Genomic DNA, 26,270 nt, shown 5'->3' with positions numbered 1-26,270 from the left:
ATATACTTCTTATGTATAGATATTTTGTCTTCAATTTCCAAAGTAAAGGAAAGGTATTGTTAAAAACTTTCCCAGTTTTCGGTACAAAACAGTAGTTGTATAACATACCGTTTAATATGGAGCTGCCAGCTTTGTTTCAGGACAGTTTGTACAAACTGATTAAAAGGCAGACAGCTCTTAATTCCTGCCCTCCCGGCAGGCCCATGCTTAATTGCTCTTTTTGCACTCTGCAACATTGAGCTGTTTGGGTAACAAAGAGGACAGGCTTGGGAATCTATGGCTGTCAGATAAGATACACAAATAAATCTGGGGTGAGAAAAACAAGCTTGTAACTCTGTGACACAATAGTAAAATAAGCATAAGTAAGAATTCTCCGGAAAGGAGAGCCGACTTCTTTGAAAAAAAGGAAGGGGAAGCAATTTAGTAAAAGCTCAGTGGAAATGGTTATAAAATGCGTAATTGTATAGTCACCATTGCGTGTAAGGAGTGTGTGTGAGAAGGCAGGCAGAATACAGTAGTGGGTAGGAGGCAGAGAGGGAAGGACAGAACGGTATGTATGTGCTGGGAGAGGGGGTTGGATACAGCCAGCCAATAAGGAAACAGGAATATGAATTTGTCACTACAATATTTGTGTTTGCTCCGCCCCTGGTTGTGCTCTGTTCAGTCTCAGTGACAAGGCTGTGTGTGTGTGAGTGTGTGAGTGTGTGAGAGAGTGGGAGCTGGAGGCAGCGGTCTTGTTTAATGCATTTCGTTTCTTCAGTTGCTGTCAGTCATGAGAAAGAATATCGGGGTCTTGGGGGCAACGCTGGGAGATTGAGTCAGAGGCTCTGCTGGATGGGTTGCATTCCTCATTGGACAGCGAGGACTAGGAGTTTTGGAAATGGAGGTAAGTTAAATACTTATAATACTTAAGTGAGCTCTCTTCAAAATTGAAGGTTCGGTCATTTTAACCTTCCTGGTCTTTGGTTCTGAGATTTATTAGTGAGGAGGGAAGGGAACTTTCTTTGGCTATTTGCCACAACACCTGTGTTGATGTGAAGCGAATGGTACAGTGAATTATTTATTTATCATGGGTTTGCTCAATGTGGTCAGATCGGGCATTTACAGAATCAGCTGCCTCACACAACACACACACAGACCCCCCTGTTTGCTATGTAACTGGATAGCCATGGTAAAAGAGATGAGAACTAAGCTTTTTGATCTCAGCAATGTGTTGCTTTGATGAAGTGGGAAATGGAGCCTTTAGTGACAACGAGAACAGAAATCATAGAACCTGGGTGCTCTTTAGGGTGTTTGTAAGTGCTATGAAAAACTGACACTGACAGAATGCATCTGAGGTGTATTTTGTATTGCTGAAGGATTAGGTCAAACACTTCTCCTTTATTTGGAGTACTATGCTGAAGACCTGTGCTTTTTATTTAGTGTCAGATAAAAATCCCATGCCATGCTTAAAAACTAAACTGTTAAGTAATTTATGAAAAGGCACATTCCAAATTCTTCTGTAACATTTCCCAAAACTCACTTTTTTTTTTCACTGGAAATTTTTTGTTTTTACTTTTGCAGTGGAAGAATGTGTATTTCGAAAGTTTGTTTTGATAACATGCTTTGGATAACATATGCTGAATGATCAAAAGCTAACAAAAAATTAAAAGGAAAATATTATATATGAATGTGTATGTCTGAGCAGGAAAGTCACTGAGCCCTGCAGACTAGCTCAGTAAAAATTGTAATTAAACTATGCATGGGAGCAAACTTCTGGACATCTGCCATGACACTGGAAAAGGGTTTTGAGTTGGGCAGTGTTTCTGTCTGTTCTGCACAGAAAGGAGTGCGGTACCAAAGACATTGCACAGTAAATGAGCACAGCAGACTCTCCTGAGAGTCAGGGGTGTGATCAATCACAGCTGTATCTACCCGCCTTTGGGAGGATACCGTTTTGAATGTTTGTCAACGTCTTTGGAAGTGACAGTTTCAGATTACAAGATTAAATCAATAACTAAATTGGATTTGAGAATTTGTAACAGGGAAATCTTTTATTTTTCAAGGTAGCCCACTTTTACATTCTTATACTTCTGCCATGGCTCCACAGGTTTATAGATGACGTTGTAATTAAAATGATGCTGGTTTTGTCCCTGAGATGTTCCTCCACACTACTTGAACTTTGTTATTGCTTAATTGTTTTATTTGGAGTATATTATGCACTCAATCCGTGTGCAGATGTGTGTTGTTAGGTTCAAGAATCGCACAAGTGGAAAATTGCCCCCTGACATCACGTACTGCTGGATTCAACTTGATTCACAGAGGTGCTTAACATGATGCACAAGTTACCATTTTTCTGTCAGTACACAGTGTGTAACAATATTGCCTTTCTGGTCGCGAATTCTTCAGAGACAAACTTTGCCCATTTTTGGTGCTGGTGACTATTTTCAGATATTGATCCATTTGAAACAAGGAAGGAAGCTCTCAGAGGTTGGAAGTTCAGTAGTGCCAAAGTTCCAGTGGTGGATCAGCTAAAGAACCAATTAATGGAATATTATTACAAGGACAATTATAGCCTTATTAAATGGCAGAAGAAGTCTGTGGATATGCAAGGAGACTATGCTGAAAAATATAGGTCTTCCCCATCTGTAGGGTGTATTCCCAAGTGTATTTTTGGTTGGTTATTTACTAAATCAGTATTACACTAAATTTCAAGTACATGGATAGTGTAATCATCATCATTAAGACTTTCATTGCTCTAATAAATAACTGAAAGCCAATCTTAACAGAAATACCACACAGATTCATACTAGAATATCTAAATCTGAATCCAATCTACCTGTATTCATAGAACATCTTTCCCAGAAAATGAATCCATTTCTGTCTCGAAAGAAGTCTCCACTCTTGTCTCTTGTGTGCACATACATACTTACTTGTTTTTGTCTTCCTAAATGCTCCATTATCCCAGCTGGGGTTGTCTTGTCACGCTGCTTGTTCTCAGCAGATTTGATATCACTGGAATTTGTGTGGAATTTGGGGAAAGCAACATGGTTCCCAGCTGGCAAGTAAATGCTCTGAAAATTGCCATAATGATTTTTTTAACTTGTTGTTTTCTCATGGAACATTTACAGATGATTAAAAAAAACATATTGTTTGATCCACACTTAATTTGCATTTTACATTAATGTACAAATTAAACTTCTACTTTCCTCAAAGAACTAAAATAAAAGCTTTGTTTTGTTCTAATCGACGTAAAAGTATTTTTTGGTTGGAAAATCAACTCTAGTGCATCTTATACTGTATTGCTTTTCTTTCTCTGTATTATAAGGTGATTCAAAAGTGAAATTTGCTAGATTTAATTTAATCTTGCGAATTCTAGAATATCTGACTGTTTCCTACAGTAGAGATTCTAAGCCCCTTTTAAAAAAAGTTTATGACATTTTGGTGACTAGATTCGGTTTCAAAATGAGGGGTAGATTCAATCCAGGATACTGAGGGTGGTGATTATTAAAAGATTTATACAGTAGGTGTTGATAAAAGCATGAAAAAGTAATTATAAACAGCCAATGAACAGAAATTCAGAATAAATTTGGAAAAAATATAGTTGGTAGTGTTGTAGGATTCTAAAGGTTTGTGTAACTTTTGAGTCTTAGAAAGTCATCTACCATGCTCAGGTGAGGCAACCTTTTCACTGCTGCTGAAATACTGTATATCATTCCACATCTGTCTTCTGCCTCATAAGATCACAGCATATTTTCCTCCTTCATCCAATTTGTCTTCACAAAATAGTCGGGGAACTATCCACTGTTTTAACACTGCATGACAGACACTGCGTCACCTTTTAAATTGTCTTTGCATCAGTAATCCTGTCATGTATGTACAACCGGACATATTCTCTTGTCCTTTTCACAAGACAACCTTTAAGGAGAAGGAGAAACAAAGTTCTAAGTTCTTTATCTTATTCACATTCAAATATTTATCAGGATATATGGCTACAATAACCGTCACAGTGAGAAACGTTGCTCATTGCTCAGACTATATCTAGTAGGGAAATTACTGTACTTATGATTGTGTGTGCATTTTTTGGAAGAAAAACATCTATTTTTGAAAATGAGAAGTGAAAGAAGTCTTTGAAGTCATCACCATGTTTGGGTGAACATTCCACTGTCGCTGAAATGCATCATTCCAAATCTGCCTTCTGCCCCATAAAGGCACAGCACGCTGTGACCATATTCTACTCTCCCCATCAAAGCTGAGCATATTCTCCTCCTCCTTGGTTAAGGAGAACATTAACAAAAACATCTCTCTTGTTTGTCATTATCAAGCCTCATAACAAGTGGGTTTCAACAGAATACAGCACCAAATTGAATGAACGCAAAGTAACTTATTTTTTTTAGTAGACTGATTGCTTGTCTATCATATTTGTCAGCAGTGAGGCAACGTGACCTAATATAAAACCTGTCTTTGAAGCATTCAACTCTACAAATTGCTCAAATGATTGGCTTATTCTTCCGTTTTTTAAATTCCACGGAACAGCACACTGTGTAACATCTTTCCTAAACTTGGACATAGGCTCACAAGAAAAGTACAAAGTGTGGCACACCTGGGTTTTTGAGCTTTCACAAAATAGGTTCTATATACCTAGAAATTGGAGAGGGATAAAGAACCTGATGTATTTGTGTGCGTGCTGTGGAGAGTCACTGCAGGAATGGTTTGCTGGGGGTGGTTAGGAGACTGCTAAGCAAAAAGCAGCACACAATGGCAAAAGCAGGAAATCTGCTTTTAGATAGACCCACAGAGTGATAAGCCCCTGCACTGCACTCTTTGAACTGCACTGAGGTCAAAGAACTGGGTTGTCGTATCTTGACCACTAGGGTTTTCAAGCTGCCAGGCTGTCCACCACTAAGCTATCCTTGTTTTAGTCTGCATGCATTGTGCACTTGCATTCACTGTGTTGGACCATTCATGCATATAGACAATTTTCTCAGTTGCTCTGAACAACAGCAGAATGTTAAGCAAGGCCTTTTCAAATGGACTTTCTCCAGTTTTTGATCATTTTTAGTGCAATAAACATCTTCTAAATTTGAAGAAGTAAAACTGCAATAAAACATCATATAGTTTCTTTTTTAGAAATAAAAGGTTATGGGTCTATTTTAGTTTTTAATTTAACTTGTTTAGTAAAACAACAGTGCAAAAAACACAGATATCATAATGATTGTTCCTTTTTCGATGGCCTACCCAGGTAGAAAACAATCATGCAATTCAAAGTGACAAACATTTCTCTAGAAAGACCTTTCTCTTCATTACATTTCTGTCTCTCAGCTGTGGGATATATTTTTATTTTGTTTCACTCATCAGTAGTTATTCTGTAAAGCATATATAGTGATTCAAAAGATCAGGACAGGAAATCAGAGTTCAGGGCAACTGTGATAAAAATTATTTCAATATTTTTTGCACTATTATCTTCTTTATCTGTGATATTTTGCAACATGGCCTGCTATACTAAACCCTTTAAAATATATTTTGCACTCACTGGCACCACTTCTGCTTTTTACTTTGTGTTTTAGATGAATGGATCAGGATCTTATTGGCACTACTCTTGTATTTACTTTATACAATACACAGCAAAGCTTAAGTGGAAAGGATTATAATTGTATGTATTTTTTGCTGGAGCAGGTAATGTGTTCAACTGAACCCAGTAACAAACCAGCCTTCATCATTCAATTATAGAAAGCAGATGCAGAACTTCTTGGCCAATCAATTTTCTTCCTTCCTAATAGTTAGCACTACTGTAGAAACATTCAGAAACTGTAGAAACAAACTACTGGGAAATATTAGAAACATATATTATCTTTTAAGTATGCAGAAAATGTATTTACATTTAACATGAGAAGAACATACATTTTTCTCCCTCTTATTAAGTTCACTGAGGGTCTGTTCCAGATAATGATTGTGATGTTTAATTTAAACTTAAAAAACACTTAAGTAAAGCATGTGTGCAATTCACAAATTGGGATAAATTAGATCAAAGCTTCTGAAATTGCCAGTAAACCTGTTTTTCAAGTAAAAACTGTGAACGCCCGTGGGGACAGACATAGATAAATTCAAAGTTAAATTAAATCAATAAGTTCAATAAAATCAATAATAAATTATAAGAATAAGATGTAATTCAACCATCACACGTTATTGCAACGTATCTGAGTTAATGTGCTGATTATGGGTTGTGGTGAAATTTCAGAGCAGTAAGGACTATTCAGGGGAGTTGGATAGAGCCTGATATTGCTTTTTCATGTGTTTGGTTAGGGTAGTTTGATTCTAGAAAGGTCCATGTCTTGGCTGCACTCAGCCTTTATCACTACATTGGTGGCTTGGGACACTACTATTGACAAAGTTGTTCAGATGATGTGATGTTTTGTGTTCTTTGTCTTTTTCTTCCTTTCTCCTTTGTCTTTTGACTAAAACACTGCTATGTACTGTGAATTGTGGAACTGTGGAAGTGTCTGTGGTCTGTTTTGTTTTGTAATTGCTTCTGTGTTTCCTTCCATGAGGGCCTGGAGTTTTAATAAAAACAAAAGAACTGTCAAAAAAATAAGTGATACTGTTAGGAGCAGAGTTTCTAACCATCCTTACTAATCTTGCTTTTACCAGTGAAAGAAAAGAGCATGTTTCTTTTTAAGATGCTGCTGGATGGGTACAGATTATTGTTATTGGTGCCAGTGTAGAACAGTTACAGAGCTCTTCTGCAAATGCAAAACCAAGCCCTAAGGATTTGAGATGTTGCTCAGGAAAAAAACATGGCCAGCTGGTTAGATTACAGCTTAACGGGAATCCTAACTTCACCCTGTACTGAGGATGGGTAAAGATTCTTTGCAACGACTGTGGGAAATTCTACATTTCAATTTGCAGGTCATTGTATACTTCCTGTTCATGAACTGGACTTATACACAAAATAATCTACATAGGAATTTGTGGTTCACTTGGTGGTGACCCACCACAGACAGTTTAAATATTTGTATGATTCCATCCCGTGTGAAACATGCTGCCTATGAATAATTATGAGCTCTGTTGTTCCTGTTCTAGCCAGGATAGGATTTCAGGTCATGTCTATGATGCGGTCTGCTTTATACAGGGCTTCAGGATGATAATGTCTGAAATACCATACTGATACAAATATTGGCTCTGAAATAGATTGTACAAATGTTTGGGCCTGGGAATTATGTCTTCTAGACTTTATCTTTACTCATTACTATCATTAATAATTCTTTGTTGTAGCTGTATAATCACTAAGGCACACAGAGCAAGGACATACAGTTTGTCCGCTATTGACATATACAGCACTCACCTGAGTCATGGGGTATCTCAGGGATGGTCGACTTTTTGTAAGCCCAGAGTGGAATTTAACCCAGGCATAAGGGTCTACTACGTCTACTCTTACAGTGTCTTGGGATCTTCAATTACCTAGTAGTCAGCACCTCGGTTTAACAATTCATCCAAAACATGTCACTTCCTACAATGCAGTGTCTCTTAGCCGTCTCCATGGTGCTCCGTTTGTTTTGGAAATTCTGACTCGGGGGAAAGAGTACTGGTCAAGCAATACAACGTACAGGAAAACGTTTCTTATTCTTATATTTCTGTGTAACTTGCAAAGGTGGAGCCCTGCAAAATAATCAGAATGCATATACGTTAGCTAATCATAAACTATGATTAAGCTGTTGTTTCTGACAACTGTTTCCGACGTCTGTTATCAGCAACTTAACTTGCACAGTCATCCGAAGAAGTCATAGAGACATCCGTTTTTCTAAGTTACAAAATACAAGGCTGTATTAGGCAACATCCCAGTCTATTCTCAGTTTCTTTAAACTTGGCTTTAAGGTATTTGTGCATGACTCTATGATAGAGTCAAAGGCTTCTTCTCTCATTTATATTCAGTCCACTCACAATTATCTTTATGTGGTATAGAGGACAAGCTGATTAGTAGTTCTGGATGGGATACATTCGGGAACAATGATTTCTCTTGCTTTAAAAATCGAGAACACCCGTTAATCCATTTTAAACATAAGCAATGCCATACAGGTAGATGCAGATGAAGATTGCTCCCAACCCTCTTTGTTGAAGATGTACTCTTGCTGTAGTGGGTACCTGCCTACCTATGCTCTGGCAATGCTTTGTGATAGGGCATTTTTGGCTGAATGTGACTTTATGCACTTTTGCTTGTGACTGTGATCTCCTGACTGCTCTTTGTCAATGATGCTTCCTGCTGCTATTGACCTTCAGACATGACATCTTCTGCTTCTAGGTCTAAGTGCAGCCAAAGATTGGGCGGATGCTAAGATACCTTTAAATCACACTGGGTCGGATTGATTGGCACAAATTGTTCACATCAAAAGAAGTACATTCAGACACTTTAAACCCAAACCGTGAGCTTGAGCAGATGCTTTTTGTCATTCCCTTTTTTCAGTTTTCCCTCTATCATTTTTTGGGGGTGAGCTCCCATTCTGTGGATTTGGCCAGTGCATTTCATATGTCTTCTTTCCCCACTCCCCTCACTTAAACTCAGAAGGACTTTATCTTTCTACAAGGAGCTTTGTTTGTCTTGCTGGGTACAGTAAAAAACACATCTTCGAGTATACAAAAACAATTCCCTTATACACGTAGCAGAAAAACAAATCTCAAACAGATATTGAAAAAAACACCCATCATGCATGTTTCTCATGTTGCTCCTCAAAAGGGGTAGAAGCCAGTGGTTTTCTGATTTAGACCATCCCTTCCATCTGGAATGGTGACCAGGAGAAAATACAGTAAGAGAGTACAGAAGAGGCACTTAGCCGAGCAAGGAAGTGAAATGCTCCATGCCGAAATTAATCATGATGTACCTAGGTCTGTATGCACGTAGAGGGACATGGAGAGTAGGAGATACAGAGAGGAAAACAGAACGAGGGGACGGCAGCTGGTGGAGCCAGCTGTCAAAGACTGATCCAAACAGGCAGGCATGTGCAAGAATCTCAGAGCCCCTGCAGCTGAGCTCCCCTCCAGAAGAGGCCTTTCAGTTCAAAATTAAAAAGCTAAACACATCGTTAGCAGAGTGTTTGGATCTTTAAAAAGAGCACATATAGCAAACTAAATATGTCATATAACCAAAGTTATACAACATAGAAAACTAGATGTACAACAAACTATTTAATTAAGCAAAGTGCATTCCTTATGTAGCACCCTGGATGTGTTAGATGTTCCTTATAGGAAACTTTACAGATCAAAGACACACAAAATATTTTTGTTCATCTAAAATGTTTGCAAATTAGAAGCAGATGGAATTGTCGCTTGAGGGGAGGGACTCAATTAGCTTTGAGTTCCAGACTACTGAGGAGGTGGGCCCAGAAACTGTGCACTATGGCACAAAAACAAAGATGTGTTGTCTGTTTTTGAACATATTTGTGGCCACAATCCCTTGTTTTAAAACCTACCATTCTAGTAGGAAATGATAATGAAAGAGTGCAACAAACAACGCATGCAAAAGGTATGAGTGCATTGTTCCAAGGCAAGAGTTTGTCTTCAAGAGATTTATAATCATTTGTGAGAAAGAAAAGCTAAAACTGACTCAAGTGTCCTGCTCTGTAATATCAGGCAAAAGTTTCAATTATACTGACAGATCAAACATTTATGGTACACTCAGCAAACAACATAGTGATCTGCTATTGTAATCTGGTATGAAACTCTTACTTTTTGATTTTATCCCTTATAAATTTTCTGTTAATCTTGTTTTAATACAGTTATTAAGAATAGAATAAGAAAGAGTTCTTAATTCTTTAAAAAATCACAAGAATATTGTAGGGTTTTGTTGATTTTGCAGATTCTCGAAAGCTCGAGCACTGCAGGGAACACAATCTTAACAGTCAAACGCATCTTCAAACACCACAGCCTGGGTTCAGTTTACAGGGAGGGAATATAAGCTGTTTTTGTGTTGGCTTAAAACCTTAAAAAATGGTGTTCTCAAAGCAATTTCTCATAAAATCACACTTTTTTGAGGCTTCATAGATTAGTTGATACTGCAAATACAAACATGTCATTGGTTTAACTATTTCCAGCAAATATACCGAGATTTGATGCAAAGGGTACCTGGAGGTAAAGCTTTTATTTAAAATGTATATTTGTATTTATAAATGTAGCCTTACTGTGCTAGGAGATCGAGCATGTTTTGGTGTTCTAGGCAGGAACGGCTAATAATTTCTGCGTTGTGTTGAGGCCAGTCGGCTCTCCTGAAGGACCGCGCTGTAGCTCGTTCTTCTCAAGAGGAACCGTCCTGGTCTAGGTGAGCCTAACAGGAGGGCAGCAGAGGTGAGCCAGGGAAATGTTTCAGAGGGTGCTTGTTTATCTGAAGGAATACAAGGGTGTGGAATTTGCTGGAAAGCACTAGGGGATTGCGGGCCTGCCGCTGGCAGTATGCAGAGCCTGTGCTGTGAAGGGCAGGCTGGCTTGAGCCCGACAGGTGCCGAGGGAGGGAGGGAGGAAGGCCGGAGGGTGAAAGGGCCCTTTGTTTTAGAGGAGTCACCACAGCGAGAGAGTAGCGCCATGTAAGGCAGCCCTGCCAGGCCGGGGTTATCAGCTGAGGAGGCCTGTACCATCTCCACACGGCTCTGTCCTGCGAAACAAACAAAACAGCTGAAGGCGGAGAGTGGAGCAGAAACACAAGAGGCTGCCGAGCAGCAGCAGCAGTAAGGACAGCCGCCGCCCCTGCCCACCGCTCGCCAGACCAGTCCCAGCTCTCCAGCTAAATGCCCCCTGGCACTGCCCCGGCTCTCACTCCACGTCAGCCATGTTCAAGCCAGTGAAGTGGGAAAGCTGGTTGGACTCCTTATTGACCAAGAGGATCAAGGTAAAAGCTGAGACTGCTGAGCCAGTTTGGTTGTCGTGCAGTAGGACATAGTTTTGTTGCACAGAGTCGAAGGAGTGGGGACGGGTTGAGAGGAATGCTGTTCATTCCGCAGTGCTGGTTTGCTGATGACTAAATTCATTTTCGCTTTTGTAAAACAAAACAAACAGATTTGTGACAAACTGGAATTAACTCCTTTTTTGGTTTGCTCCACCTGCACTGAATGGTAACATGGTTCCTTGTCTTACTGGGTGTTCAGTTATAAAGCACTGTTACAACAACAGGGTTCCCAAATGGAGCATCATATCCAGATTATTTCTGTTTTATGTCAATCCAAGAAGCACATTTCAACTAACAAAAAAGAAAGGTGCTTCTTACCAGATGTGTGGTTGATATCATATCTATGATCAATTTCGTGTGTCTATTTCTGTGCTCGAGGCAGTGGTTTAGAAGAATTGTGGCTATACAATGTGGTAGGAGCTGTTAAAGTGTGGATAATTACAGCAAATGTCCTAATCAGTATTATCGTTTTTAACAGTTATTTATTTCAATTTCCTTGAATAAACTTGAAATGCCAATAGCATACTGCTTTGAACATGTTTTGCAAACTGACAAAAAGGTGACATGTTGTTTTAATTAGGCAGGGTAGTACATTTTAAAAATGTGACCCATAACATAAAGCTCTCTGTAGATATTTAAAAGTACAAACAGCAGCGCAAATGAAAAATTACACATTGGTTTATTTTGTTTCACTTACTATTTTTTAATTATGAAGTATTATCAGTCACTTTTTAGTCTGTGATAGTTATCATGTTTCTCAATCCGACACAAAGCAGTTAATGTACGATAGTGTAATTCACTTAACTGTGTAATTTGTGTCTTTTGTTTGGTTATACTTTCATTTAGCGATTGCAAAGCCTTAATATGCATACACTAAATATCAAGAATCCATCATGCATGGCTAAAGCATGAAAATAATCTATCTTTTGTCAAACTTGTAATTAAACATTAGAATGGATGTTTATCGACAGTCTACTATATTACAGGCTATAAATAGCTTTTTGAACTGGAGTTTGCATACCCTAATCCACTGCATTCCCTTTTTACTGTATTTTCACTTTTCTGTGATTTACCTCTCACGGGTAGGAATTGATTTGCCTGTGGTCGAACAACTGAAAATCTGTGTGAAAAAGCTCAGCGTCTGTAATGAAAGAAGCCCTATAACCAATGTACATCTTAAGCACAATAGTTGCTAGATCCGAAACATTCCTCTAGAGCCAGCCAGCCTTCCCCCAGACCCACCTGTTAAACACACTGTTATGCCAAGCTAATTTGGAAACTTCAGTGCTGCTATTATTGGGACGAAGACAGACTGGAGTGTATGCTAGCCAATTCTGATCCTGGGCTGCTGACATCAGCTGCAATGTGTCTGCTGGGAGCTTTGTCTCCTGCAGTTTTGTTTAAAAATGGCATCGGCCGTATATGGAAAATTAGTATATGGTGAATGTTTTATTATTCTTCTAGTACATTACAGCATATGTTGGCTACGTTTCTGCTCCAGGTGCTTTAGGTTATGTAAAAATACAAGTGGCACCAAAAATATACTTGCCAATATCTCAGAGGCGTAACATGTAGATATAATAAGTATTTCCTCAGGAAGAATGTTCATATGGATACTGATCTTGCAACTACTTCCCGGTAGAGTAAAGAAGGTAGATGTGTAGTTCAATCTCTCTGATTTGATACCAAAAAGTTGAAAGGGCTTGTTTATATTTGAGTTATTTTCTAATACTCATCGATAGGAATTCATTTGCCTGTGGTCGAACAACTGTGTGAAAAAGTTCGCCGTCTGTAAAGCCCTATAACCAATGTACATCTTAAGCTGAAAATAATACTCATAAATGTTAATAATAAGAATTAAAAACTAAACATATGCAAAGATGTTATGAAGAACCTGGAATTTCCTTTATCCACAGCACTGGAACTGTGTGTTATACTGCTCTTCACTATAAACTACAGTTGTGAGGCTGAAGCATTGACAGAGTAGGTCTCACTGTCATACAGTCTTTTATCATGAACAAGCTTCCCACTGGAAATCTCGGCAGAAGTCTGGGTAACAAGCATTTTAACTGTGCAACAGCAAAGCAATGCCTAAATACACCTATTCCAATTATCATAGGCCAACAAAATTAGTGACTGTCAGACTGACAGCCTCTTCAGTCAGCTCACAGTGTTCCAATGCTCAGGACCTCAGGAACACACAATCCTACCCTGCAACTCACATTTCTCCAGCCCAATGATGCTAGCAAGACAACTGGAGCCGCCTGATTAATCTTTATTCATGACACTGTTTTAATCAAATTTACCTTTATTATCCCAAAGTGAACTTGTCTTGCACATCAGGAGCTCATATCACATATCTACATATACCATATATGAAAATAATACAATACAGCAACTGTACAAAACAACATATAACAAAATTACTCAGTCAGAACTCAATTCAGTAATCATAACATTAAAAATAGACATTTAGCTGGTAAAGATTCTAAAGCAACAACAATAAGAAGAGGATCCCTGTCTGCAAAGTCTTTTCCTCATTCAACAATTAAATACTTTTAGATATAAATGAAATAAATGTTCTCTTAGTGTTATATTCTGAAAAGAGTTTAGTGCAATCTGTATGAGAAAAAAATATCTAGCAATGAAACAATGACATAATTTAAATTAGTAACACTTCATTGTCGTTTTGAGATAAAAAAGTAATCCTTGATTGGTAGATTTTTTTTTAATTTAGGCTCTAATCATTTAAAAATCTGTGACCCTGCTGTTCTGTGTACTTACAACCTGGGGGTTTTCAATGTCAGTCCTTTTAATCTTACTGATAAGTTTTAAAATGAGCTTAATGGAGCCTAGAAATATTTGCATATTGATTAATTTTGTAGATAAGATCTTCAAGTATTGTATGTTTGTATGTATCAAGATGTTTGTGAGAACTAATTCAATTATAACCAAAAACCTCATCCTGAGAAGCAGTGTGGAACAAGCATGTTTTGAGAGAGTAGGCGATACATCCAAAGAGTCTGTGTTATCATACACAAGTCACTGAGGAGTGCAGTACAATCTGACAGCTTTACCACTAACCACTATTTCTCTGCAGTCTAAATACATTGTATCTGTTCACTTTCATTTTTATTCAATTTGTATAAAAGAGCTTTTTACATAAGATGCTAGTAGTTTGTGAAAGGTTATTTGAAGAGTGATTACCAAAGTGATTAAAATCTTTTTAAAAACTTTATGTTGTAAAATACATTTCAGTATTTGGTATTTCAGTGAAAGAGAAGTGAGTGATCACATTGATCCAAATGTCATGTTTTTAACACTGTCTTCTTTTGGAATGAAAAAATAACCCTTAAGACTTCGCATTTTTCAACTGTAGGCAAATTCATTTTCCATAAATCATGAGGAAAGCAATTCTGCTTTCTCTTATTTTTGAAGCTTTAGCTTAGGATGGTTTTCACAGCGTGTTTTAAGTCAAAGCACTTTGCTAGCTTTTCCCAATGGTTGCTGTGCTGCAGCTGTTCCTCAGACTACATCAGTAGGTTGAAGACATTTCGCAATCGCTGCACTCACTGTTCACTTCGCTAAGGGGGCTGACGTCAGGGCTGTCCTTCTGCTTCTTCCCCAGAATCTGCTGGCCAAGGCTCTCTACGACAATGTGGCCGAGTGTTCCGACGAGCTGGCGTTCCGGAAGGGCGACATCCTGATGGTGCTTGAGCAGAACGTGGCCGGCAGCCATGGCTGGTGGAAGTGCTCTTTGCACGGGCAGCAGGGGCTCGCTCCCGCCAATCGGCTCCACCTCCTGCCCCCCTCTCAGGCCGAGGTCCTGCCCGGTGGGTCGGAAGTGGGCTGCCTGACCGCCTGCGCCGACGGTCCCCCCGCCCTGGATACACTGCTCAGCCGCAGCCCCCAGAACATCTACCAGATCCCTTCTGCCCCGCGTCAGGCCTCCAGCCCAGCCTACGAGATCATGGACAGCGTCTACAAAGTGCCCTCTACCCCGCAGCAAGCTGCCCGAGGCCTCTCGCCCTCCCCGAGCAGGAAACCCTCCGAGAGGCCAGGGGACTCTCCCAGCAAGGTAAGGCTCAGCCTAAGTGGATGAGATCCCAGCCACAATTTGGCACAAGGAGTCCCAGCTACTAGACACCCACATTGCATGAGTATTCGATAGAATTTAACAGTGAGGTCAATAAAAAGGTGTGGTCTTATCATACAAAAACATGATCACAATCTCAACTTAATTGACTTGCATCGTACAGGATAGCATGGTGGCACAGTGGTTAGTGTTGCTGTGGCCCTGGGTTGAATTCTGGACTTGAGGCACTATCTGTGTGAATTTAGGATGTTCTCTCCATGTTGTTCCTATGGTTCCTATAATGGTAGGTTAATTTGTTCCTGAGAAAAATTGGCCCTGGTGTGAGTGAGCGTGTCTGTGTTTGTGTCTGTGTGTGGGCCATGAGATGGGCTGGCATCCTGTCCAGAGTGTATCCTGCCTTGCACCCATCGCTTAGTGGGTAAAACCGCTAGAAAATGGTTGGACAGTACATTGCATGAGTATAAATTTTTCATTAAAAAAAACAAAACATTTTTAATTGGCATTTAATATTGGACAGACTTTTTAACCCACCAAAACAAAATGTTCATTAATCTCGTCTTGATCTGTTGTGACTTTATTACAAACGGTCAATGACAAGGCTTTTCGCCGATTGTCTCCTTCCCCCCTCTTGGGTGTTTGGGTGCTTTGGTTTCTCATTGTGCACATCTGACGAACTGGCGAGACAGGGCAGCAGTGTGCACTGATGAGGGGAGAGCAGACAGGAGACAAGATGGTGCCCTCCGAAGCCCCTGCTGCTAAAAGCGTTTACAGATGGGATGGAGGGGCTCTCCACTGGGACAGGCATGTACTGGTTTACCTTTTATGAGCCTGTAAAATATTAGTTTACGACCGGGATCAGACATTGCTGACTGCAAACAGGGGCACTGCTACCATACCTCAATGGAAGAAGTGACCTGCTATGTGTGTGTGTGTGGAGGGGGCGGCTGCCCACAGTAACCACTTCCCCATCCTTCTAATGAAGAAACCTGGTTTCCCTTTACAGAAGCTATTTTACTCACAGCAATGAGAAAGCCAGGGAGCATGGCTTCCATTATAGATGATTAGTGAATCTGGTTAATTGGCCAAATCCAGACATGTTGAAAGCTTGCGACATGTGATAGTTCTTAAATACTACCAAAAAATGCATTAAGTGGAAACTTTCACAAATTGAACAACAGTGACTGTCAATTATGACATGCATATCTCTTATACATGTCTTATACTGCCTGTCATGCGTACTGAAACACATTTGTAATACAACAGGCATGTTCATCCCTAATCATGTTCTGGAGTATGATAGCAGAGGCTGGGGAGGAAAATTACAGACATCCTCAATTTCCCTCAATTTCCATTTAATGGAACCTCAATTCCCAAAACCTCAATTTCAAAACTTTAAAACTTCAAACCTCAATTTCAAAACCTCAATTTCCCTTCGGGATCTTATCCCGAAGTCTTACCTACATCCACCTTTTGACTGCTTGATACATCCTTTAGGATGAAGTAAATATGACCCACCTCCTGTCTCTCTCTACTACCTTTCATATAATTGGGTGCCATAAAGGTCCATAAACCTTAAGGTGGCTCAGAACACCTTGTGTGCAATCTAGTAAACCCTACAATGGTAACAGCAAGAGTCTGTGCCACCAGGCCTCATAAAAAAGATTAAATGGACAGCAGAGCTGTATATAGTCAAAGAGTGGCATGTTCTTATAAATCCACTATAAATAACAAATACTGTTAGGAGAGAATATAGGTTTATTGATGCAGACTTATGTTTTGTTATTTTATACAAATGTAAAAAAGACTATACACCACTTTATTACATGTAATTATTGTTTGTCCAGACACAATTTGGATTTGTCAATAAAATCTATGCCTAGGATTTCCATTACAGGATAACTTTTACAGTTTGTTTTCCAATCAGCTCCAATAAATACATCATCCATTGTATTTCTGACTGTTTTTAAGCCACTCACTAACAGAGATGTTCTTTTTGAACTTAATTGGAAGATTTTATAACTGTAAATAAAATTGATTTCTAGGAGCTTAGTTCTTAGATGTTAATGTTTCCATCTTATTTATGGCCAGAGTCTATAGAGGGAGCCCTTACAGTTGACACTCAGGTTGTACCCATTGCTGGGAGTCTTGTCTTTATAAATCAGGAACAATAGTATGAAGAGGCCCCATTTTTCTCAAACTACCCAGTTTCACTCCCTCCCCCCTCCATGACAAACATACCCCCAACCCCCAGCTATACACCTATCTCCTCAATCATACTGGCACTAGCACAAAACAAAGAATGAGTTTTAAACTAATGGCTCCTGGCTGGTGGTAAAGTAAGTAAGGCTTTCTAATCTTTCCTGATAAGATTAAGCCACCCATCCATCATCGATAATACAGATACTAGAAGCTAATTAAATCAAACTTATGTAATTCTCCATTCATCTGTCACACTATACCCATATACCTTGAAAACAAAACATTTCATGGCCTGTTCCCCTAGAGACCAGTGCCAAAATAATCCTAAGAGGAAACAGTGGGCTACAGCACATTTAGCCAATAGTACAGGCTCAAATTAGGAAAGCTTAAATAAACAAGAAAATCAACTTTGACTAATAGACATATTGGGTGACATTGTAGCATGATGGTTAGCACTTAACTATGGATGGATAGATGAAACATCAAACAGAAAAGGCTGAGGAGGTCTGCATACACTGTAGTACACCTATCTGGAAAAGGAGAATTTTGATATAATTGTAAGCACTTTCCTTTGGTCACGTGGTACACAAGGACCATAACAGGTAGGAGAAAGATAGGATGGAACGCTGCATCACAATCAAGTAAGGACACGTTGAATGTTTAGTGACAGAATAATGGCTGGAGCCATCATGGATGTTGCTTATTCTTCACTTTACTTCGTACATTGCAGTGAGGTAGGATTTAGTAAGACTTTAAGCTTCTCGGCTGTATCTGAAAACCACAGCAAGGTAGACCAGTAGTGTAGAATTGGGTAGGGGTTAAGTAAATATCAATAACCTGTCTGGGGTCTGCCTTAATCTTTGAGATTAACTCGTTCTTATTCTGGCTGCTCCAGATTTAACAAAAAGAGAGAACCACTCCGCTCCTTCCTTTGGCTGTGTGGCTTCACAAAGAATATAAGACCTTCAGAAAAAGCACAAAGGGCCATTTTATGGCTTGTTTTTGTTGCTCTGTATTCCCATTCTCATAACCCAAGTGTAACTTCTGTAAAACCTCTGTAAAAACGGACATCTCCAAGAATCCAATTAACTCTAACTGCACTGTCTTTGAGAGGAAACCAAAACATGTGCTAAAACCCATATAAACATGGGAAAGACATTCAAATTCTACACGTGGAATCTAGAATCAAATCCAGAACCCCACAGCTTTGAGGCAATAGTGCTAATAACCCCGCCACAGTGCTGCCGACAGAGTTTCAGCTCTGAACTTTTTTGATTCCATCGGAACTGTAGAAAGCTTAAAGTAGTGGGTTAAAAATTAAATCAATAGTTTTACTGTAATTTTCACCTATTGAAATAGCACGAGAAGTACTAAACTGGTGTTTCTCTTCCTCCTTGTCTCTGTGCAGGCATGTATGTCACTTGGGGGGATGACAAGTTGTGTCCCCAGACTCTCCTGCCCCAGCAAGGAAGTATATGATGTCCCAACACTAAGTCGTCGGAGCTCTCTCTTCACGGTCAGTTCCTCTGCCTTTTGTTTGTTTATATCTGTGCCTCTGTGCGCACGTCTTGAGTTTTCATGTCTTCCAGTGTCTTTGTTCATATGTGTGCCCATCTGTACTGTGTGTGAATGCTTTTACCAGCAAGAGGTGCACCAGTCCTCTAGACAATACTACCTCTGCTGTAGGCACTCTGGACAATGGCGAATGGCTCCACAATACAAAAGCATGGAAGATGTATGCACAATCATCTCTGCTGTTTGTGGGAAGATCTTTGCAGCTCACCTGAGAGTTTTTGGTGTGCATGAAAGAAATAGCTCAGCTAACGGAAATAGCCTTTCTTCCTTTCCAGATGCCAGCTACCCGGCCAATGACAAGGAAGACCTCCTTATTCACAACCCGCTCTGAGCTTCAACAGACCTACGAAATTCTCGAGAGTGCCAAGGACAGCGCTGCCAACGTGAGCAATGTCAGTACAAAGTATACTAACATGAATTCTTTCTCTGGCCTTATCTGCTTCTGACCTATCCAATTAAAACCATCACTGAACACTGCTGTTGCATGGTTCTGCAGTAGGGCACTGGGTGGATCTGGTTTTAATTCCAGGCCTGCTCATAGTTACTGCAAAGTATTTGCCAAAGTGAACAAATTAACAATTGTTTCCAGGTTCTATGCCGTGGGGAGGGGGGGGTTGGGGGTTTACAGTCCAAACTGTTGAGAATGTGGGTTGCCCACCACCTCTTCACAGCTTTTTAACATTTTGTTCAGCTTTTTATCTTGATTCTGAAGCTCATTTCAGAGTTTTCCACGCTTAGTAGAAAAAGGAGTCTTAAGAGCATTGTTTTACAGTACATTACACGCCCCTAGATGTTCAGATCTGTCTTTGCAGCCTTCTCCAATGTCTGTTTGAAGACACTATTTTATTATTCTGCTTGATTCTGCTGTTGAGCTCTGAGCTGTCTCTTTTTCTTTTACAGCTGTAGGTGTTTTCTAAACATCATGATCAGTTTATTTCACATTTATAAAAGTGGTAACCAAGAGATGCTTCTGCGAAAAAAGACTCAACTGTTTTTCCTTTTGGTCTTTCTCAAAGGTCTATGCTGTTCCACCCTCAGTCCACCAGGATCCCTGCTATGACATCCCCACATCATTGACAGATGAGGCTCAGAAGAGGCTGGCAGGCGGATATAGCACCCTTCCCAACCCACGCAAGTCTGAGTGGATCTATGATGTCCCTGTTACGCCAGAGAAACAAGACTTGAATCAAGAATCCTGTAGCACACTGCCTACAAAGGGACCAGCAAGTGGGAGACAGCTCTTCTATGATACTTTGCCTGCCCGCATTGGGAGTCCCCAAAACCCCACTCTGACCCACTCTTTATATGACATCCCTAAGCCCAGCACTGATCTAAGACAACCCCAAGGGAACGGAAGTCCCCCCGATGCTCAAAACAAAGGTCCTGTGTACAAAATCTTCCATTCCCGGGTAAAGAATGAGGGGTCTTTTCATCTAGTTCCCCCAACTATCCAGGAGCAAGTCATCCCCAGATACCCCAGTGATGCCCTGCGAGGCCATGTGCCCACGCTGCGTAGGGGGATGCCCGGCCCAATGAACGACTTGCCCCATGGGTTTCCTGGGAGGGAGGAGGTGAGCTCAGGCTCACACCCCCTTTACGACGTGCCCACTTCAAGGGACTCTCTTCTGCAGGGTGGGGAGGAGGACAGGGAGGCACCATGCGTGTCGGGGGTGGACAGCCAGCGCAGCAGCACAGTTTCCACTTCCTCTACCTCTTCCACCTCCTCGGCCAGCTCCTGTGACTCTGCAGCGCTGAGCTCCTCATCCCCAGAGCCTGTCCGAGAGGTGACACTCACTCAGGAGGAGGCCAGCAAGCGGCTGGTGGAGCTACAAGAGGCGGTGTGCCGGGCTGTGTCACGACTCATGGTTTTCGTGAGCAGCCTCTGGAGGAGCAGGGAGCACCTCAGTGTGCACTTGGAGGAGGTCCGCAGCGCGACTGAGGACATCGCCGGCTCGCTCACCGACTTCATGAGCTTCGCCGCTGACGTGAGGGGCAACGCCAGGCGGCTGACAGACGCCAACCTGCAGGGCCGGCTCCACAAGCAGCTGGCCATCGTGGTCGACTCTGGTCTCATCCTGCGTGAGGCTGAGAGGATACTGAAGCAGGACGGCTGGCGGCTGGACACCCTCGCCCAGGACCCCAGCCAGGCCACGCCCCCTGACCAGCTGGACCGTTTTGTCATGGTGGCCCGTACGGTGCCCGAAGACGTCAAGCGGCTGGTGTCCATTCTCAACGCCAATGGCAAACTGCTTTTCAGGCCTTCGCAGAAAGAGGCAGACACCCCCACGACCATCAGTGAATCAGATAAGAAGAAGAAGATCTTTGCCGGGTGTAAAGAGACAAGTGACTCGGGAGGAGAAGACAATGACTACGTACAGCTGCAGGTAATTGGCTCTTCTTAGTTTTTATAACATAACCTAGTTTACCACGACTGACTAGTGGCCCATCCACGTTCTATCCTACCTTGCACCTGCTGCTTGCCAGAATAGGCTCTGCCTCATCATCAACCCCATATTGGATAAAGCAATTAGAAAATGGATGTATGGATCTTAAGTTGTCAGTTTTGATACATGGGGTGCATATTTAAGAGGCTTAACCTAAATAAACTTTTTGTTGTTGATTGAAATAATACAAAACAGCAACAAGTTATTTGCACAATGTCTCTAAATGTGGCTTACATTTCTACATAATGCAGCTTTCAATGAAGGGGAAACATCCTATGGTGGAAGAGAAAATTATTCTGTACTACTATTATTTTTTGTATCATTTGTATACAGCATAAGAACAGCATGAATTATAAATCCCTTAAGTATGGCCTGTGTGTTCATTATTCTCTCAAGAGATGCTGATGGAGGTATTCTTGTCTTTCAGAGGAAGGAGGAGTTCGAACAGCAAAGGAGACTTCAGCTGGAGAACAAGAGGTCAAAGTTAGGCAGCCAAAACTCTTCTGAACAACAGGTAAGAGAATGAAGACTTTGACAGAGGCATAACTTTCCTTCTTTCAAGTTCAAGGATTCTCCCCAAATCCTAACAGAACTTGATTGGGTCCATATCAGTGCACAAGATGCCTTTCCACAAGGCCAGAGTCAAACCCTGCATAGACCAATGAGATGACAATAAGACACAGCAAGGGATAAGCCGTCATTCTTGAAAATGTGACATCTTTACATGACCTAGTCTAAGCATGGGATCTTCATTTACTCAATCTGAAATTGAATGTGAATCAATTTTCTCCTGGGTGAATTTAATGACTGAAGAGATTAAGTGAATAATTAAAATGCAGTCATGCATACAGTTCCTGTTTTTGTGGAAATTAGATCATCACGGAACAAACAGTGTAATAATATGAAGAAGTGAGACTCCCTCTTGTGGATTGTAATAAACATACCTTGCCAATAACAGGTCCCCGAAGTACAGTCCCAGTTGAAGTTGGCACAACTGTTTCTGCACATTCTCCCCCACACCAGTGCTGAGCCAAGTGCACTGAAACAGTCACAGGGGCTGGCAGACACTTTCAATGAGGCTTCTGGCAGAAATTTGCCAAAAAGTGTACTTATTAAACAAAAACTATTCCTGAAATACAGTTTTGTCTCTTTTAGGTTAGCAACAAAATATTGTATGTTATTTTATTTTGGTTTCTCAGTTACTCTGCAGTTTGTGTCTCCAAAGGCAACCCACTTTTGTCCTATAAGAAGTACATGAATAATTACAGAAAAAGTTATAACTAGAACTAGCTTTTTGTGATGCACACTGTATATGGGTTTGCTCCTGTTTTTAAGTGCTCACATTACAGTAACAGAGCAATGTTACTGCAAACTTCATTCTTTTTTATATTTATTTCTCAGATTGTTACCTTTCCATCTACTTTTTGATTATTAAATGTTTTAAATCCTTGATCTACCACAGCCTCTAATCAATCAATTACATTGATTAGTAAAACAAGAAGTAGACAAAATACTGTACATTGTTAAGCATTCATATTAGAAAGACAGATGTAAAAGGAATTTCAATTTTTTGCTTTATAGGCATAGTGAGTGCACACTTCTGGATACCTTTCAGAATAGGAGACACCTGTAAGGCATTCATGACAACTTTATTTCTGAAATACAGCTTGTCGTTGAGTGCCTAACACAAGGATAATAACGTAAAACATGCAGGTATGCATTATTTATTGGCCAAAAGTACCTAGTTAGTCAATACACACACGTTGTCTATCATTTGCAAAGCGATAGTATATCATTCATACATAACTAACATATGGCTTTCAGGTGTTTCTTACTCTTGACTGTTAAATACAATCTAAGCCTTAGACTATATATGAAGTATTCTGCAATGTTTGTTTGCCTGTCTTTGCCAGGTAGAGCCAAAGAAGACAGCCCCATGTTCTCCAAGGAAAGCTGAAGAGAAGCAGAAGCTACCATATTCAGAGCACTGCAAGCTTTACTTCGGAGCGCTGCAGAAAGCCATCTCTGTATTCATTGGCAGCCTGGTGGAGGGCCAGCCGCCTGAGAAGTTCATTGCCCACAGCAAGCTTGTGATCATGGTGGGCCAGAAGCTGGTGAACACCTTGTGCCGGGAGGCACACAGTAGGGATACTAACCAGGACCTGCTCTGCAAGAGTAATCACCTCTGTGCCCTGCTCAAACAGCTGGCTGTAGCCACCAAGAAAGCAGCAGTGCATTACCCAGAGAAAATAGCTCTGCAGGAAGCCCAGGACTTTGCCAAAGAGCTAGCCCACAGGGCACAACACTTTAGGACAATGCTGGAACTCTGATGAGCCTGAACCTAGTTATATCCTTCTCAAAGTCTTCAGCTGGATGCAGGATATTCAATCTATCCCAATCTCTGCCGTTTTCTTCATGCAAGACAATTTTAGGAAGACCTGTATATACTGTATGTTCCCAGTTTCCTGTTCAAGGATAAAATGCACATGGTAGCAACATGGAACTTTCTTTAATAATATAGAAACATGGAAAAGGGCCTTTGTTGAGTTAGTCCTGTTTATTGTTTTTGTATAAATAAGCTTGCATATTTGTGAATGGACCCAAACACCAGCTGTGGTAAACAAACAGAAAGCAATACATGCGTACTACAGATAATTTATGCTGTGCATTTTTGTGAATAGCACATAGGAAGGGAATTATTGGATGAAGTTCTGAACTTGTTTTGTGTGCATTTTATTTTAAGTATTTTTCCCTAATATATGGTATATTTAGAGACCAGGTAAAAGTACTCTTCGTAAATATTCACCAACTTTGTTCCTGACGTTTGTAAAATCAATATTCTTCTTAGGTGTCAATATTTAGCTTTGTCTGTAGGTGTAGAGACTGTTGTAAAGCTCACCCTCAAGTTTGATGAGATAGGCATTGATTTTCATGTTCCATGACTTGTGCTGCCCATAGTTTGGGTAGTACAGTATGTAGAATACCCACCAGTTCTCATTGACCATACACGGATCTATATACTAATGAAGCCCATTCCTCTCTCTGTCTAGTGTATGTCCACTGGGATTCCCAGGAATGATCATCTTAATCACACAAACTGATGTGCATGTCAATGTGAGATTCTACATCAACCATCTGCTGATGGGAAAGAATCCACACTGGAGCCATAATATTCTCACACTTTGAAACTGCTAGGGCAGATGTCCAAAGTGTCTCATTTCTAAAGGTGATCCAGCTTCATGACTGATCTGATTATCATCCATCTCAGGTATACAGTCAATGTGATTCCACCAGATGAGTTTCAGACTGAATATCCAGGAAGATGTTTAATTCCCTTGAAGCATTGGAAGGGTGAATATGGAGCATGCATGACAAAGCTTGTGCCTTACTTGGTCTGAGATCTCAGCGGTGTAACTAGTCATCCATGTTGACCACATGGACATGACAATTCTCTTCCAGTTTGGATAAAACTGATTAAGAACTACAAGACATGTCACTTGTATATTAAACAGATACAGAGAAAATAAAGATAATTTCAGGTTAAGATACATTTTATAATATGTATATGGTTAATCATTACAATACATTTAACATTGAAAAAGATCAATCAACTAAAACAAAATAATACTAGATTTTTATTGATGAAACCAGTTCTATCATTAATATCTAAAAAACAACGAAAGGCGTTGAGTCAGAGTAAATATCCACTTAATCATCAGAATTATCAGGAATGCAGGAATAGATATGGATATCCCTTTTGTTGCCCTTTTGGCAATAAAGGGTAAGCTTGATCTACAAGGGAGATAATGGAATAATTTGCATCAGGCCTTATGAGTTGGAATGCTGGAACAATGTAAGGATGTTCAGAGAACCATGAAAGATATTAAAAGTGTTTTGGAAGTTACTATGTTAACCTTTATTTCTTTATTATTCTGTGACCCCATTATACTTTTGTACAGTGTACAAGTAATAGAGATTTTGTGTTATTTTCAGCATTTGTTTCTGTATAAATCTGCAATTATTTATTTACCTATTCCCGAACTGCCTTGTTTGCCATTGTCCATTATCGTTGTTCTCTTTCAGCTGCACACTGTATTTTACTGTTCTTGTATTGCATATTAGCAGCATTATTTCAAGTTTTTTCAGTCTTAATCAATTTTCCCCCTTTTGTTATTAAAATATCTTGAAATTCACATATGGCCTTCATTTGCATCATTTTTATTTCATAATCTGAGATTATATGGGAGGTACAACTGGCAATACAAAAACAGCTCACCTGCTGCAGATTACAATCAGAATAATGACAAATCTATAGGTTTAGAAATCCTAATAGTGAAAGAGAAAATACTGAGAAAGAAACTAAAAAGTGAGTTGGGACAACATTCAACATATTTTGTTACCAAATATAATTGTGCTAAGAATAATTTGACCCTTACCAAGAAATTTGTACTGAAAATGGATGGATATACTGTCACAATTGAAGGAACTGTGGTGCAATTATTTCAGCTAACAGAAGGGGGCGCCCTAACCTCAAGGCAAGCATCATATAAGTTTTAGTTCAGGTGGGTAGCTGCGTCAGCATGCGTAGGCTGCAAAGGAACAAGTAATAGGTTTATTCCATGCTGAAAAAAAGAAGAAAAGAATTCAGCATGGAATAAACCTATTACTTGTTCCTTTGCATCATATAAGTTTTTACAACTTAACGCCAATGAAGCAGTAGACATATATATTCAAATTATTTGAATAATAAAGAAGTCATTTGGACTACCGTTAGTACATGTTTGCAGTGTGAATAACGTTGCTAAAATCAATTAATTCAGACCTGAGATGAGAATATGTGTTCTAAAAATACTGCTAACATAAAGCTATGCACAGCCTTTCTTGTTTAACATATGTATGTACTGAAGTTTAAGATGACAACTGAGGACAAAGATCTTTTGTGCAAACTTATTTTCTTTCATTCCAGAGTTTGTTGGTGAATGTTTTCAATCCGATAACATCTGATGTCCCTGCTGTGCCAGAGACGTTGAGTTGGCAAAACCAAACCACC

General features: G+C 40.0%; 1 protein-coding gene across 2 annotated transcripts; it reads left to right on the top strand.

Annotated features, from left to right (window-relative positions):
* The first annotated feature begins 667 nt into the window (after nt 1-667).
* On the top strand, nt 668-25,413 carry cass4 (Cas scaffold protein family member 4). 2 transcript variants are annotated; one of them, XM_015364935.2, is made up of 7 exons: nt 668-886; nt 14,535-14,984; nt 18,610-18,717; nt 19,052-19,168; nt 19,793-21,160; nt 21,648-21,734; nt 23,134-25,413. In XM_015364935.2, the coding sequence occupies exons 1-7, from the start codon at nt 881-883 to the stop codon at nt 23,548-23,550; spliced, it is 2,553 nt and encodes an 850-aa protein (XP_015220421.2). In that variant the 5' UTR covers nt 668-880; the 3' UTR covers nt 23,551-25,413. The 2 variants fall into 2 exon arrangements, with proteins under 2 accessions (XP_015220421.2, XP_015220420.2); XM_015364934.2 differs by lacking the exon at nt 668-886 and adding an exon at nt 10,622-10,849.
* The last annotated feature ends 857 nt before the right edge of the window (nt 25,414-26,270 follow it).

This window comes from Lepisosteus oculatus, chromosome 16 (assembly GCF_040954835.1).
Source record: "Lepisosteus oculatus isolate fLepOcu1 chromosome 16, fLepOcu1.hap2, whole genome shotgun sequence".
Classification (NCBI taxonomy): Eukaryota; Metazoa; Chordata; class Actinopteri; order Semionotiformes; family Lepisosteidae; genus Lepisosteus; species Lepisosteus oculatus.
The sequence above is the reverse complement of the archived record's forward strand: the minus strand, read 5'-3'. Positions and strand labels throughout refer to the sequence as shown.